The sequence below is a fragment of the Athalia rosae genome, chromosome 6, assembly GCF_917208135.1.
Source record: "Athalia rosae chromosome 6, iyAthRosa1.1, whole genome shotgun sequence".
Classification (NCBI taxonomy): domain Eukaryota; kingdom Metazoa; phylum Arthropoda; class Insecta; order Hymenoptera; family Athaliidae; genus Athalia; species Athalia rosae.
This window is the reverse complement of record NC_064031.1, coordinates 6,379,052-6,395,881: the sequence shown is the minus strand read 5'-3', so window position 1 is coordinate 6,395,881 and position 16,830 is coordinate 6,379,052. Positions and strand designations below refer to the sequence as shown.

Below are 16,830 nucleotides of genomic sequence, written 5' to 3'. Positions count from 1 at the left end.
TTAACGACGCTGCAATTGTGCCATTTCATCTTTTATTTGAGCAGCTTCTTTGCAAGCATTGTCAAATATTTTTCGTTTTTTTGATTCGAGTTCTTTCAATGCTGCTGCAGTTCGTTTTTTTTCATTGTGCAGCTTATTTGCCTCTTCTCGTTCTTTTTTTTCCTTTGAAACTGCCTCTGAATACCAAGCATGTGCATTACGCGCTGCGTGAATCATACTTTTGGTAACAGTCAAATTTTCCAAATCATTACCTTGGGCAACTATGGCATCGTGAATTACTCTTTGCCCAATTAAAGATTTCTCTTTCTGATTTTCTAACAAACATTCACGATTGATGGAAAACCCTCTTTCAAGAGCAGCATTACCGTGCGAAAGAATCATCACTTTTTTGGTGAAATCTCGCAAGTTAGTGTAGCTTTCCGTGCCATGCAGCTCTATCAACCGCATCCAGAAATGATCCAGACGTTCTGTTCGCTTGAACTGTTTGAACTTTTCTTGGACTGTTGGTAAACTAATAATTCGTTTGTACTCTCGATCGATTTTGTTCGCTTGTATGCCTGAAATCCAATTACTTTCCACGAAGATCTCCAAAGCTGTGGATAATCGCTTGCAAGATAAATCATTTTTAATAGCTATAGCTGGGTTAAAACAAGAGATTGCCTTCACTATTGGAAACTTCAGTGGTGATTTTTGCAAAATTTTGGTGACAAATATTCGAAGGCATTTGCGACATTCCTCTCGAAATCGCGAAATATCAACAGGCTTGACAAGTTTCGTATGGCGGAAGGCATCATTCGTCGTATATCCAAGATTTATGTCTTTTGCAAACAGGAGGTTATCAGCTTTTTCTAGATCAATTTTCGTTAGACTGTATGCTTTTAAAACTTCTGGCTTTACAAATCTGGACATAGTTGTCATTAATACAGACGCAACAGCATTGTACAAAAACGGAGCAAGCGGATCATTGGATTGAAACTCTCTCAAAAAAGGTTCGATCTCACTGGCAAAAGATTGAAAGAAGGCCAATTTTACATCTAATAATTTGTCCCCCAATGAATCTGTAACGATTTGATAACTATTGCACTTTGGAACTTTTTTATCTTTATTACACTTTTCGATATACTTTCGTACATGCGGTAAAATAGCACGAGCTCGTTCAACGACAGGAATATTCTCCAACCATCTGATGGCACAGAACTTTTTTGGAAATAATGTAGAACCTGATGCACTGATATAATCAGCTCTACGCGCCGGCACATTTTTGAACAGATTATACAGTGCTCGTAAGAATGGAATGAGGTTCCATTGGGTACTGGTGATACCTGTTTTAAACGCACCATGCAATGTATGCAGTCCACAAGTACCCAAGTCAAGTAACTTTTTATTTCCAGAAATCTCCTTCAATTCGATTTGAAGGTCTTTGACAAATTTTAGATTTACGTTTGGACCATCCATGGAGACTTGTAGTATCTTTTTCAGTAAATCTTTGGGTAAATTATTAGTGAACGCATCCATTAAATCTTGAGCAGTTGTGTGACCCAAAAATAAGGAAGTCAGGTACCGGGTAGAGACTTCATTCTTTTCGACATCCCAAAATCGGATTGCAATATCCATTTGCTCTTTTTCACTAATCTTATTTAAACTCTCATCAAATCCTACAACTAAAATATCACATTTTTTAACAAGACTTTCCAACTGATCTTGAAAATACCGACCTAATCCATACACAATCAGGTACGATGCTTTGGATTTACTGAGTTTTACTTTTTTCACAATTTCGCTATCTGGAAAGATAACTTTAGCCATCGATAAGCCACTTTCTATATCACGCAAAGAACTGTGGCGCATTACCGAGTGTAAGCACCACAGAATTTCTGCTTTCGTTGCAGAATCGTTTACAAGGTAGGTATTCAAATTTAACTTATTGCTAAATCTATTGATGCTGTTGTGAGAACTGGCAGGAGTTATACAATCTGGTGAACGCAGCGCTGAGAATGCCAAAATTGGTGTAGGAGGATCATTTTCGTCGGACTGCTTTGAAGTTGTAGCTTCTGTACTTGAAGTGGTTGATCCATTGTTAGAGATTTTCAGAGCAGTATAAATGGGAAGGGTCGTCTTTTGGTTAATTGCCATCGCTTTATGCTTCTTTCCATCTTTATGGCTAGTTAAAGCACTCTCCCCCATATTGCTGAGGAAGATTGGTACCTTGCACAAAGTGCAAAATGCAGAATACGGATCAGTTGACACTGGTCTCACCCATGACAGAGCATCGTCAAGTATCCAAAGTTTGTTGAAGGAGCACTTATTTACTTTCGGCATTTTCGAAAATCTGTAAAATGAATTAAAACTGAAATTATATTATTATTATTGGTTGATGATAGTAAGCTTAGGGTGGACCAAAAAAAAAAAAACTAATTTTTTTTCCTTAGTTACCATGAAAGTATTTAATTATTTAGGATGACGAAAAAAAAATTCTCTCCAAATTTGAGCTCTTAATATTAATATTATTTTTTTTTTTCGGCCCACCCTATAGTAAGCTCAATATTTCACAGTGCTCTTTTACAATATTTCTATCGATACGTAATATTACACTCGGAATATAATACGCAAATACTTAGTAGCGAAGGTTCTAGGTTATGTCTTCTAGGTTATGTCAACGAATCACTTAAAATAATAATACTTCAGTGCGCACTTGATTCATCAATTATTACTAAATATATTAGCGTAGATACTTACCGGAAATGATGACACTCTTTTTTGATCGAATTTAGGTGAGACCTCACACTTATTGTAGAGTTCACATCGCGAAATTGCTCACAGACACACAGTTGATGCCGCAATATTTATCACGTAGCAAAACAAAGTGAAGTCAGTCACGAGCTGGATACAGGCGCGATAGCCGAAGGCTTCCGAGTATTTCCGAACAATTCCGAGTTACGCCAAGTTCTAAACTCACGCACTAACGCTGACATCTCGAAGAAAAATTCGCGAGAGATTTAAGATTATTTGAAAAATTCCAGAACCGGTATGAAATTCCATGATATTTCCAGGTTTTTTCAAGAGTATGTCAAATTCCATGATATTTCCATGATTCCAGAAATTCCATGATAACTGGACACCCTGTTATAGCTAATCCTATTATTTCGAAAACGTTTTCATTATTTCATAATTTTTTGAATTTTTTTTTGATAGGATTTAAAACATCTCCCGCGTTTTCATTCTCAGCAAAATTAGTAAAATCTTGAACCCATGCCCCCTAATTCAACGGCCTCCCGGTCCATTTTGGTTTCAACCCATCTTCGTTTCTCACTATGGCCGATCCCAAGAGAGCTGACAAAAAATGTTCAGAGTCTTCTGAACACCCGGGTTGTACCGCAGATTCTTGTAAAAAGCCACTCTATTGCATGCAAAATTTGATACTACGTTTATTTGTACACCGTAAACCCATGCATGGATTATGTACTGTATTGCTGATGCACTTTTTACTCTATTTTTCCATTGTTGTGAAGATGTTCATCATAATTCAAATCACGAAATCCAATTTTTGCGAGGTATGTCATTGTCAAAAAAAAAAAATTCTGGCACAATTTTCTCGCCGAGACAAAATTCTGGATACTTTCTAGATCATGAGCCGAAGTTGACACGATTGTTGACAGAATTTGTGTTTCCTTTTATTTATTTCCTCTAACCGTGACTCGGCCTGAATTTGGAAGTTACAAGTTCTGAGGGGGCCATGTCATAGGTATCGGACTATGATGTCACGTAAAATTGCTTGTCTTCAGTTCGACTTTTCAACACAAATTGTACCGATTTCATTTCTCAAAGAAATTCTTTTGGAGCACCCAATTGTTTGAAATCATCTTTCCCGAAATCTCGACACGACACTAAGTACACCATTTTTTCCAATTCTAGAGAAAGTCTCGAGAAATCTTTTCTCCGAGACGTATTTTGGGGGTCGCTTATACCTATGATAGGTGGGATTTTTGCAGATTTTTCGCAGATTTTCTGATATTCACTACATGTGAACATCAATTTTCCGCGATGGTCGCTATTTTTCAAATTGTCGATAAAATTATACAAATATGTTATCACCAATATGGACACTTTAGAGACTCTTTGAATTATGGATCGAATTCGGGTTCTCGAGAGATGTTCCGATTTTCGAATGTTATCGGAAACGCAAATTCCGTCTACGAATGGCAAAAATTTCACACATGATCGGTGAGATCTCAGAATATTCGTATCAGCAACAACACGTTGAAAAATTTACTCATAATTTTCGCAAATGGCGAACCTTGCGGAAAATGGATTTTTTTTATCTGAAATTTCGAACAAGAACTCCAGAAAAACCGGTAAAACCCAGTCAGATTCGCACTACAAAAGTCAGGTTCACGACAAACAAATTGACTCAGTTTCAGAGTGAGATGAGTGAGTGAGTAACATCAGCTATAGATCTTGATATGACCCCCTGAAAACATAACCCAAATCGTTGGTAGAAAAATTTGATACAAATCTCGCAACTCTGCAAAAATCGTAGAAAATTCCACCCATGATTCAAATGGTCTGAAAAATTCTGAATTCGCATAACGATTTCTCGGGAATTTTTCCGAAATTTTCAAAATGGTATACGATGCCGAAATCGAATTGATTTTTTATGTGTAACAAATAACTCTGAAAACTCCGCAAAATCCGATACTCTTGGGTGGGGGGTCCAACTTCACGCAGGCAGCCCCCCCCCCCCTCAAATTTCAATGCGCGATAACTTTGAATAAAACGAGGCAAACAGAAAAAAAGATAGGGCAATCATGGGCAATCCGTGTGATTTATTCAAAAAAATTTCTCACGTTTGGGGGGGCTAACTTCACATGGGTCAAGTTGTTCCGTCAGAGGGATCACGGTAAAGTTAACTCGAAGAAAATGCCAAGGGAGCAAAATGTTGCACGAGTTTACACTACAAGGGTTCAAATTTTTTCAGAATTTTCGTGAACAAAAAAAAAATTTATTACCTCTCGAGTCGGAACTATGATGAGCACGAGTGACGTATTTTTCTCAATTCGAAGCAATTGTTATTTCGGAATACCGGAATGGTGTAAGTACGAAAGATTTTCAAGAGCATAAATGTCATCAGAAAAGCATTCTTCGGAATAAAATTTTGTATGAATTGAAAACAAATATGAGCCAAATTCCGCCCATGTTTCTGTGAGTGGGAGGGTGTCTATATTCTCCACAGACTATTTGTGATTTTTTGCTGAATTTCAAATAAGCACCTTTTGTTCGAAAACATTCATAGCTCCGGAGGTGATGATTTGAAAACTCAGCACAAAAAATTCGGAGCTTTCCAGAGGTAGGATGGTAACATATAAAATTAAAAACGAAATCTGAGATATGAGGTCTGGAGCCGTGTCAAGTTGACGTGCATAGCCCCATGTATAATAGTTATGTGCCGATAAAGATGGGATTCGGTTCTTAGAGCACGCTTGACGAGCGAGAAATCTTATTTGAGCACCCCTGCTGTTGAGCTCGACTGTGTAGCGCTGATGTCGCTCAAAACGTTGCGGCAAAGTCGTGAACTGTTCCTACGCGACTTTCAGTGACGCGGGCTAGAAAAACATGGCCGCGCTCACGATTTGTGTTTCGGCTCCCATATTCGGTTTTAAGTCGCCAAATGGCAATAATCTGCGTTGTAATTTTTCCAAACGATCGACAGGATTAGCATGCAGGGGGCTCTGGTCCGTTATTCGGTGCCTTTTCCGTAAATTGTGCGTTTTTCGTGTAATTGTGGTTCGCGTCCGTGTGCTTCAAATTGGTATAAGTGACAGCTGATCCGCAGCCTCGCAAAAATAAATCAATTACTAATTCAAACTAATTTTGTTCGTTTGTACCTGACCAGAGCCCCCTTCACCACACTTCAATGAGTTGTCCCAAGCAGTTTCAGAGTGATCTGTTGTTTTATCGAGGAGTGATTTGAAATATGCGATTGCGTTCACACGGACGCCACACAACTATGGAACAATAAGCGGTGGTGGGGGTCGCTGGGACAGCCTCAACCTAACCTACCCTAACCTAACAAATTTTTCCATCTTTATCGATATGCTTGGAAGAGAGAGAATGGTGTTAGGCATTATGGATTCGTACAGGTAGGTATAGGTGATAGATTTGGCAACGTAGAATGTAGGGAGGTGATACGTTATGGAAATTACGAAATAAATGTTGAGGTTGTTTTGTTTGTTTTTTTTTTTTTATTTATTTATCGTTTTGCTTGCCATCCCGCCCCCCGCGGCCACCACCACGACCCCCTTCTCTGATCGTTGCCCCTGCCACCCTTGTAGGGATGGCTCGGTTTGACGTGGTTTAGAATCATTCGGGTGGCCAGGGCCTCCCGTTGGCGGGACTGCGACCACCAACCGCCCTGGCCGCCCCGCGTGCCCTTCGAGGTCTGCTTTTCCACTACAAAATATTTGAACAAATCAGCTCTACATATATTTTTGTTAATTAAACGAATCGGATAACACATATGATGGAGTAACACACCTGCTGCTCCCGCGGCAGGGGTTACGATAGCGCTGCTGTTTGGTTCAGCCGCCTCTTCTTTGGTGGGGGCCGCTGGCTGCGCTTGCTCTATTGGATTGAAAAATTATTTTATCTTAATCATATAATTAGCATTAGATATTGGCCGTCTTTATCAACGTATAAGTAATTCAAAATTCGATCGCATCCGCAGCTACGTGAAAGGGTCACACCTGAGTGGGTTCTATTTTTCTGTAACGAATCCGATATACCATGCGGTAGTGCACGATGCAGAATTACATGTATTCGGCACGATAGTTGATTCACATCCTTTTTTTCCTATTCTCAGTTAGTTTTTGTCTTCCTCGAAGATACTCAGAGAGTAGTTAACACTTGATGTACTTTGCAAACTTTTTTGCACCGTAGGTGCCTTCTGGGTGGCATCCATTATGCCATGAAGTAGTGCGCGAACACATGCGAATCGAGTGAATGACAATAATTGCCGACTGTTATACGTTTAGGACACTTAATTGAACGTAACAAATGAAATACATACCTTGGACTGGTTGAGCATCGCCTGGACATGGCCGACCCTCGTCGACCTCGTGGTCTAAATGAAGGCCGGCCATATCCAGTAATTCCCCGTCATCCGGCCACTCTAGCTCTTCTCTTTCTTCGTTCAGCCTCAAATTAACAATACACGTTAGCTTTTCTTCAATTTATTGGAGACGAGGTGATGGATTGCTTTTTAGAAAATCGAAAAATGAACTCACGCTCTCTACTACGTCTCTTTCCCTCGTTGCCATTTCGGTAAAATGGTTGCATGCCACGCGATTGAGAACTTCCGCCTTCTTCGATTCCACAGCCTTTTGTTGGACACAAAAGCCTTGCACTTCCGGTTTGCTGAGACACTAACTGTTGTAGTTTGGTCTTGATTACGACCAAATAATGATATGATGCCGGTTGTAAAATATCTTTTGAAATAAAAAGATCTCTTCTCTAGCAGACAGACATCGCCGCGTTTGTTACATATTTCTGCACGAGATGCAACGGAAATTATGTTGATCTTTGGTGCATTTTGTCTAATCCTGCCGTTGGAGCTCGCTTTCTCGTAATTTTATTTCTCATGACTGATATTCTATCCAATCTCCATTCACTCTCTGGACAGATTGGTGAATCTAAATTCTCGGTAGCGGACCGATTGCTTTTGGAAATTCGGCATTGACTTTCTTCATGGTTGTCCATCCGATTCGATGGTCCATGGTGCGATTCAAAATAAACTTCTTCATTTGCATACTGGATGTACGAATTCGATTGCCCTCCGCTAAACCCCAAATATCCATTTTTCACGTTATTTTATATCTAACGGTTCGGCCTGTTCTTGTTCGATGGTCCCTTGCAGCTAAATCTATCGAGCCGAAATTTACTTCGAACAGGTTCGAAAGTAGAGAACGTGTCACAGACTTTTGCGGTCTGTTTTATGTGTCGAGTCAATCGTAATTGTGCCGGTATTATTAATTTGATGCGTTAAAGATGTTGTTGTACTTATGGACAATGTTTGATTTTCACATTTGGCGCTGCGAGAATAAGATGAACGTCTGACATATGATCCTCCTCGTCAAAAATTTTGACATTGCCGGACGATGCTCGTTTTATTTATATCCGCCTACTGAGCTTACCCCCGAATTATATTCGGTTATTGACTGAAGATCTTTGTTTCGTAAACAACGATAGTCAGTCTTGAGCCTGACTTTTGACTATGGACGGTGTTCGGGGAGGATATAAAGCGATATTTGCCCTTGTATTTTGTTTCGATGCGTTTATTTGATTAAGCCTGACATTTATTCGAACGACGATTTCGATTTCTGATTGCCAATTATTATAACATCGAAGTTGGCCTGTCAACGGTATGTTATTTTGCCCCGTCGCTATATGGAAACCCGCTTCGATTTTCCTTTGACATTTGGATAGCGCTCCGAACGTCCTTGACCATCAGATGACTACAATACAGCAATTACAATGCAACGCCAGAACTGAAACTAACATTGATGGTGTCTTTTGTTTCGAATACCCATTTATTACCATTCACTGCGACGTCGAATAGATCAGTAATTCTAATGCTTATCATGTACAGCAATTACTTTGGGACGCAGTACTCCGCTCACATGACACGCTTATATCGTGCGTTTCACGTGAAAGTGGCCGCGATCAGAGCATGCGTCGAAATATCCGAATTTCTCAGTCTCCGGGCGAGCCCGGGCCTTGTTATTGCTAGAGTCAGCGTAGCCACCGGCGTAGGCATAGTGTTGTGAGATGTCACCTATAAGGGCTGATCTACTGCCAAATCTGCTGCCGAATCAGCCCTCGCGGGTGACATCCCACAACAAGACGCCTACGCCGGTGACTACGGTATCTCCGGCGAGGCTCGTGGACTGCGAAATTCGAATATTTTGACGCAAGCGTAGATCGCGGCCACTTTCACGAGACGCGCACGGTGATCGTCGACATTGGCTAGTGTTGGATGTTGTTTGTTATTGTCGTTAACATGAATTACGTAAACAAACGCTTCCGCACGAATTTCACACTTTTCTTTCGATACCCTTCGTCACAAGGTTAACCGATGCGCCGGTTGTTGCCTGAGGCATCGGCATGCATGCTCATTTGTTCAAGTGCGTCGGCATCTGTGTAAAATGCTCGCGAGTCGATAAAATAGGTTCCCTAGGTGACTACAAGACAGCGTCTAGCCATCGTTGATGTATCGTTAATTCAATGGATCTTCAACCATTTCGTTCAGCAACAGCTTTGATCAGCGCATACGTTTGCGGCAGAGCTGGTGTTGTTGGAAGGGCTAGGGAAAAGACCGCCTTTTTCCGAGTGGCGTGAGGTAGACTCTGAATTTTGCGGCGGCCCTTTGTTTGAGGGTACAGGAACTTTTGATTTGTTGGTATCGGGACGGGAACCGATTTTTCCATCGTTTTCGGTATGCTAGGAAGAGAGAGGATGATGTTAGGCATTACGGATTCGTACGGCGAGTTTAGAGAGTGATAATGAATATCGTACTTGAATTACGAGAAATCGTTGGTCCGATGGCCTAGACTCGATTTCGCTAGATTTATCCGAAATAGATCTACGTTTAGAAGGTTCGTTCACCTTTTGATTGTCTACCGTTCTCGTTGCCGGGTAGAATCGCGCTGAGAAAGGTGTTTTTCGTGGGTGATGTGCCAGGAGAGAAATTGGTTTCCTTCAGGTGAGGTGAAAGTAAGCTCCGGATTTTTCAGCATCAGTTCGCTCGGAATTGGTCTTTGGGAAAAGGCTCTTGGTTTGTTGCAATGGATCAGGTTCTGACGAATCGTTCTACATCTGTACGCTATTGGGAGAAAGGAAGGTGTTGGTTATGATATGAACTATAAGGAAAAGTGTTAATAATACGACTGACTCGTGAACACTTGTTGGATTCTTTGACATTGATGTGCTGATAGGAAGTGGTCACATTGTATTTGTGATGAATCGATGCAGTAAGTACTAATGAAAGACAAAGGTCGTAGTTGGCTTACCGACAACTCCCTAGTGCATGGTCGGGATTTTACCTTGCGGCGGACCTTGTTGGATGTAGACTTTCTTTGTTTTGCATAGTCTTCCGCCGTTCCGAGTTCTTGGATCTTTGTTGAGCGGGTGGGATTAAAGAGGAGCTTTGCGTTCGTTACGTTTTTGGAGAGGTACCTTCTTTCACGGATTTGCATATGGAGTGTCGATGAATTTGTGGGTGTCGGTACACCTATGGAAGTAGGATCCTTTGGTATGCTTGGGGTTGGAAGGAAGGTGTTAATCGTGTTGATACAGTACAGCAGGTACGTCATAGAAGCATCAATTATGGTTGACTGACGATGAACTCCGGGGGAGATAGGTTGGGTTTTGCAGACTGCGATGTGTAACGACGAGAAGCATCGGCGGAAGGCTTCCGTGTTGGCGAGTCTTTCTGCCTCTGATTCTGTTACAGCTTCCAGAACCGAGTAGGATTGGGAAGGAACACTCAAGTTTGTGGCGTGCCAGGAGGGAAAGCGTCCTTTTGTAATATCCAGGCGGTGGTGTTGGATCATTCGACGTTGGTTTTTGCCCGTGGGATTAGGAACCCTCGATTTGTAACACCGGAATGTGAGCTGCTGTATTTTTCGATATCGATGTGCTTGGGAATTGGGGAAAGATGTTAGTTGTTCTGATTCGATACAGTGGGTACGTTAGAAATGCAAAGTTTGTGATCGACTCGCACCAATGATGTTTGTTACTCACGTGATTGCCTTGCGGATACGACGACCTTGAACAACCTGCTTGTTGAATTCAATACGTCTGCATTGCGATGCATTGTAAACTTTATTACGCTTTCGCTGCCGATTACCGTTTACTTACGAGCTGTCACCTCGTAACCTTACAAGTAGTCGACCTTCTGACGAGTGAACTTCCGACGTTTCAAGTATGGATAAGGTGGATAAACGAGCTGCGCTTATTTAGGTTCATTTGCGAAACTGAAAGGTCTGTCACGGGGCCATGTGCCGTACAACCATACGTCCTACGTTCGAGCGATCACGAATCTATCACTGTCACGTTACGGCCGCCATAATAGCCTTTCCAACAGACGACGGACATTTCACTTCCGCTAGTTCTCTATATCCCTCACGCAGCCAGCGCGGTGATCGGTATCCAATCAAAACGCTGCCTTTCTGGGGGTTAACGAATAGGATTCGTTGTGTGGTTGCAAACTCGGTGCGCTGACACCACCTGCCAGACGGCAGAAAGTAGAACCTTTCTCACTCGCGACAGTTACTACTTTCGGGTTTCCCTTATGTATCACATTTATGTGAAAAGGTTTCTTATTCGCAAAAATATAAGCGGATGTACGATGATGACGACGATGGTGAATCTGATGAAATGAGTCTGCCGGTGATCAAAGATTATCAGATCTCAACTCTCCGACCACCGATTCCGTTGAATCCAGGCTCAAATGAAAGTTTCACTTCACATTATATCGCCAAAGTGTATTCAAATTTACCAGAAAGCTAATGATTTAGGAAGATACTTAATGAAACAGTCGGCGCTACAGCGCTTTTCCTATCCCCTACCGGTATAGATACTCGGTAGTCCGCGCGTCCTTTTTCTTTTGAATGTACTTGGCGCGAGACTCTACCGAGTCTCTTGATAATAGAAGATAAACTAGACAGAACTAACGTAATGTACCTCATTAATTCTGTTGTTTTTAATAAAGAATAAGAGGTGATTAAGTGTTAATTAATAGTTTATTAATCAGTAGTTTATATATACAGTTGAACACGCTAGTAGTAGATATAAGATACACTGTAGATTGCACGGGTCCATCCGTGCCGAAGTCCCGATGGAGAAGAAGGGGCCCTCGTAGTGGTGTGCGCGCGCACGCTATTCCCCCGCCAGGATGTTATGTGTCTGTCTGTATGTGTACGCGCTGTGTGTGAGGTTACGCTGAACTTGTATATTTACAACAAATTCATTTGAAACACTCAATATGATATTCAAAGGGAAGCGAAAGAAAACTTTGTAACGTGTCTATATCAGTCAGAGAGTAGAGGGGGATAAGTATTGAAAGGGGGGGTAACAATGAGACAAGTAACGAGAGTGGTATGACTCTCCTCCTTGGGCCACCGCGGTGGCTGACGTTCATACACGCAGAAAAAGGATTTGTTGAGTCAAGTCAAAATTATTTTATTCAACAAAATATGGCGATCGCGGGCCGCGAAATGACATTTTGCTTGGGACGACAAAATGATTTAGTTGATTGAACTATTTGGAGGAAACAAATATTTTGTTGAATCAAATTATAGTCTGGTAATTTTAAGTTACCCATTCTTCCAAATTGATGAGTTAATATTCTTGCACAAATCAAATATTACCTTGTTTTAAGAATTAACGGAATCCACTCGAGAAAGATATTCGATTAGATTAAGAGCACATGATTTTCTAATCGACTAATCGAAATGCTGCATTAAGTCATGTTTACTATCAAATCAAATGCGAAAACAGTCCATATTATTTTGCAATTGAATTAAAGTGATAAAATATTTGGTTGCATCAACCATCATCATCGTCCAATGAACTCAGTTATCGGTATGTTGTGATCAATCTCATGCTTTCAATAAATGACGTTCAAGCATTGATGGAAACCAATATTCAATCTAGTCAAATCATATTGATATAGTCCTGGAATACCTACTTATTTCATTTGATTAATTAATGTTGTTGGATTAAGGGAATCTTAGTTTTTCATGCAATAAATAACGACATTCACTCCAAACAGATACTTAGTCTAGTCAAATCCTCGCAACGAAATTCCGGAATAACTAATTATTCTACTCAACTCGTTGATCTTCATGTACACAACGAAAAATTCGTTGAAATGAATGGCAGTATTCTTCTTAGTTTTCGATTTGATTATCCCAAAAAAACATTCATTTCAATGAAGAGCCAGTGCTATTCATAACAAACACCTTCGTAGTTTTTGTGAAAACGAAATCTGAGATTGGATCAAAGTACAATTACAGTCATGTCAAAGATGAGGTCAAATTGTCTGGGGTTTCAATTATTTGAGCTATACGGGAGAGGAAGAAGTAATACGTACCACCAGATTAAAGACCAAAAGTGTATTAAACTTCAAATATTTATTGATATATATGTCAACCAATTTATATGGTATCTTAATATTCCTTATATGGACAACGGTAAGTATAAAGGTTAGACTGGGCCAAAAAAAACGACTATTTTTTTTTTTCAACGATACTGTGAAAATATCATTCATGATGATAAAAGAAAATTATCGTGAAAGTTTGAGCCCTTAATAATAATATTAAGGGGTGCATCGTTACGACTATTGGTTTTTTAACAGTAATCGCCTTTTTTTACTCAAAACTTGTCAATTATCAATCTGAAAAATTTCAGGGATGCGTATTCCCAAGGGAAATTGAATTTCCTACAAAAAAGCTTTGTTCTTGAATAAACGTAAGACAAGCCGTTTCCTTGTAATCGAGCCTTAAACATTGATTTATTTTTTCAATTTTACATTTCGATTTTGGATTTTTGTAAGTACCCGAAATATCAATATTCAAATAAATGAAATACATATTCTTGAAGGAAATTCGATGCGCTACAAGAAACGTCGATTAACATTTTTCATTCAATCCACTCCTTTCAAAGTTATTTGGTGTTGAAGTTTTTACTATTGGAGTAAGCAACATCGAATAACTTTACCTATGAGTAACCTATGGTAATAGATTGAAATGGGACACCCTATATAGCACTTGAAATCAATTGTATAATACATACGTATTTTCATCATTCAGTGCTTCCGTAGTGATCAGATCAACCAAAATATTACGAGACTTTCGTGATAACATTTTTTCTTGTTTGTTCGGTTGTAGTATATGCTTTCCAGATGTACTTTTGTTTAGTACGTCTTTTATGTTCAAACGTGGTTTTGTTAGCTCCGCAATTTCTTCATCCCCGGTAAAACAGTTTTGTCGTACTGACGCGAACTGATCTAATTGAATATCAGAAGTTTCGCTATCTGTACCGGTATCATCGCCTTGAGACTGAAATACCAAATATTTAGTCATACAGAAAGTTTAATCAATCAAATTCCGAAAGTTGGGTACGATTTTGTCTCTAATAGTTTTTTTTTTTAATCCGATCTGTCTTCGATTGAATGAAAAACTACACTGATAATTTCAAAAACATTACAATCTACGAAAAGTGATTAAACTTTTGAAAAAAAAATTTCACGTCTCATGTTGGAAGTGTGAAATATTGTTTTGCATGAATCAATTTTATTTTCGCGAATTTTTATCATTTCTGATGTCGGTTTTAACTTAAAAATGCCGAACTATTTATGATTTTCAATAAGTTTTCAGACAATGATTTTCAAAAACTTGAAACTCTCAAAATGAAATTTTTTATTTTCGAAGATCACTTTAAGGGGAACGAAAATTTATTATTATTAACTAATTTGTACCCGATTTCTAGATATCAGGATTTAAAGAAAATTGGAGTTGTTAAAATCATGAAAAATTATAGGGAGTGTGAGGGATCTATAGATAAGTAGTTATAACACATATTTTATCATAGCATTATACGCCAGGGGAATAGAGCATATTCGAAGATTGTATTTTGATGTCGATAGCCCGTACTATTTTATTCCATTTTATTAATCTTCGTCTTATATACACATATTTATTATTCTATATTTATACATTGATTGGTATTCATGTATTGACCATTTGCCTGCCTCGTCGTTTCTTCTGTTTCCATATATACATATACAATCATTTTGTGGTTGAATTGCGTTATATTTTATACATCTACCATTGCACCCAGATATTTTATATATACACCAATTAATTTATTTTAATTGCTGTCAAATTTTTCATGTTTATTATTGTGTATGTATTGACCGTGTGATTCAGTGGCCTATCACTATTTATTTATATACAAAAATTATGTACATCAAGAGGACCGAAGCAATAATGAAATTTCATGCTAGTGAGCATTCAAATAATTGATTCTTCATTAGCCTGTAAAAATATAGATTTACCGAAACTAAATTGCCCAATCATATGAATACAATAAAACAAAAAAAAAACGTTACAACTTGATAGCAACAAAGAAAAAATATAAAAAGAGTAAAATCGAGTTGATATGTTAGAAAAATCAATTTTTATCATTGTGGTTTGACTCTACCTAATTTACAAGCACATAGTTGTGACTTCATTTCAATTATTTTGAACACAAATTGTAACCTTATCCAACGAACCTAAATTCAAGCAACAAAGAGAAAGAAATCAAAGTCAGATAATGAACATCCAGAACTAGAGAAGACAAATTTGCTCAAACCCAACACAAATTGTTTCCAACAATACTTTAATTTGAAATAAATCATTGTTTTCGTAAGTTGATCATAAGAATCAAATATCATACGACAAAGAATGACGATACCGATCATAGTTATTTTTACTATCGTCAATTTCGACAAGGGCGCTAGTAAGGTGCGATTGCGGGAATCCCAATCTCAACGTATCAATCCTATCCCTCGACGACGCAGAAGAATAGGAAATTCCTGAACTTCACATCGAGACGCCACCACCTCACATCCGATCATCGCTCACCAAGTACGACTCAAAACATGGCTACTCGCAATTAGTTGGTGCAACGCTATCATCAACGGAAACATGTTTATCGCGGAATGCAATGCCACGTATCAGCCCTGCACAATAATAGCATGGGTCAATACGTAACCGACAACGGCAGGAAGTTATCTCCATGTGCAAAAACAATTTGGCGAAATGACGAACATCGCGTTGGCGGAAGATACTTCACCTGGTGAAAAATGCAAAGGGACTCAATATGCTGACCCCTGCAGAAGCTGGGATGACGTCATGCAACGAGAAAAAACAAAAGTTCTCTATCGATCAAAAACAGTCGATTCCACTGTTAATCAATCTACGGCAAGGCCGACTTGAACCAATTCAAGAGCACTGGCTACAAGATAAATTTACACACCGAAACATCTGGTAGAACTGCAAAGAACGTATGATGTTTCCAGTCGAGAAGCCAACAGTCCTCGAATGAATGGATGGGTCACCTACTGACCGACAAGGATTCTCAGTCGAAAACCTATGAGATCAAGACAACCCTCATTATGTTATCCAAGATACCTGGAATCCAACATGTTCATCCTTATATGTCTTTCGAATCAACCATTCGTGGGAATCCATTTCATCGTAATTACGATGAAACAATGACCGCCATCCTGATACACGGGCGTACTCTTCATACCATTTACGGCTGGTCGTCACACTTTTGCCGCTTCGTGGAACCCAGTCGCAGCAGCAACGCGGACCTACCCTCGAAGCCCCGCCAGCGGCAGATTTCCCTGAAACCGAAGAAATCCCAATACTCGTAACCCAAACGCCAACCCTTGGTCCGAATTGAAAATTTATGAAACGCCTCGAGTTTCGTCAAACCATCAAGGGGGGAGGTGTCACGTCCTACGGTCGCCCCCACCCAGAATGTCAACTTTTTCCACAGATTCGATACAATTGCTTCACTTTGATCGTCGTCATCATTCTCCGTCGAAACCATAATTTTAATTCTTCATTGAGAGTGACGGAACAGGGATTATACCGATGCTTAACTGACTTATCGTTAAATAATAATTCTCGCTGTTTTGGTATGGTCTCGCCTCACCTACACATTTGAATCCTTTACAGACACACGTATCAGATATTTTATCATATCAATGCGATTTAGCTT

The 16,830-nt window shown here is 39.5% G+C and overlaps 2 protein-coding genes across 2 annotated transcripts; both read right to left on the bottom strand.

Annotated features, from left to right (window-relative positions):
* On the bottom strand, nucleotides 1–4,483 carry LOC125501360. The gene is made up of 2 exons (XM_048656852.1): nucleotides 2,737–4,483; nucleotides 1–2,329 (listed from the first exon to the last, which is right to left on the bottom strand). Exon 2 carries the CDS (start codon nucleotides 2,317–2,319, stop codon nucleotides 1–3), a length of 2,319 nt encoding a protein of 772 aa, XP_048512809.1. The 5' UTR covers nucleotides 2,320–2,329; nucleotides 2,737–4,483.
* Nucleotides 4,484–6,247: 1,764 nt separating this feature from the next.
* On the bottom strand, nucleotides 6,248–7,558 carry LOC125501359. The gene is made up of 3 exons (XM_048656851.1): nucleotides 7,064–7,558; nucleotides 6,532–6,618; nucleotides 6,248–6,447 (listed from the first exon to the last, which is right to left on the bottom strand). The coding sequence occupies exons 1-3, from the start codon at nucleotides 7,134–7,136 to the stop codon at nucleotides 6,248–6,250; spliced, it is 360 nt and encodes a 119-aa protein (XP_048512808.1). The 5' UTR covers nucleotides 7,137–7,558.
* Nucleotides 7,559–16,830: the final 9,272 nt, after the last annotated feature.

Bases quoted from the DNA above. Each gene is read 5' to 3' on its own strand.
- LOC125501360 (XM_048656852.1), bottom strand. From the start codon at position 2,319: ATGCCGAAAGTAAATAAGTGCTCCTTCAACAAACTTTGGATACTTGAC.
- LOC125501359 (XM_048656851.1), bottom strand. From the start codon at position 7,136: ATGGCCGGCCTTCATTTAGACCACGAGGTCGACGAGGGTCGGCCATGT. The intron at 6,619-7,063 runs GTATGTATTTCA...TCAATCCAATAG, and splicing joins CGATGCTCAACCAGTCCAAG to AGCAAGCGCAGCCAGCGGCC. The intron at 6,448-6,531 runs GTGTGTTACTCC...AATATTTTGTAG, and splicing joins CCCTGCCGCGGGAGCAGCAG to TGGAAAAGCAGACCTCGAAG.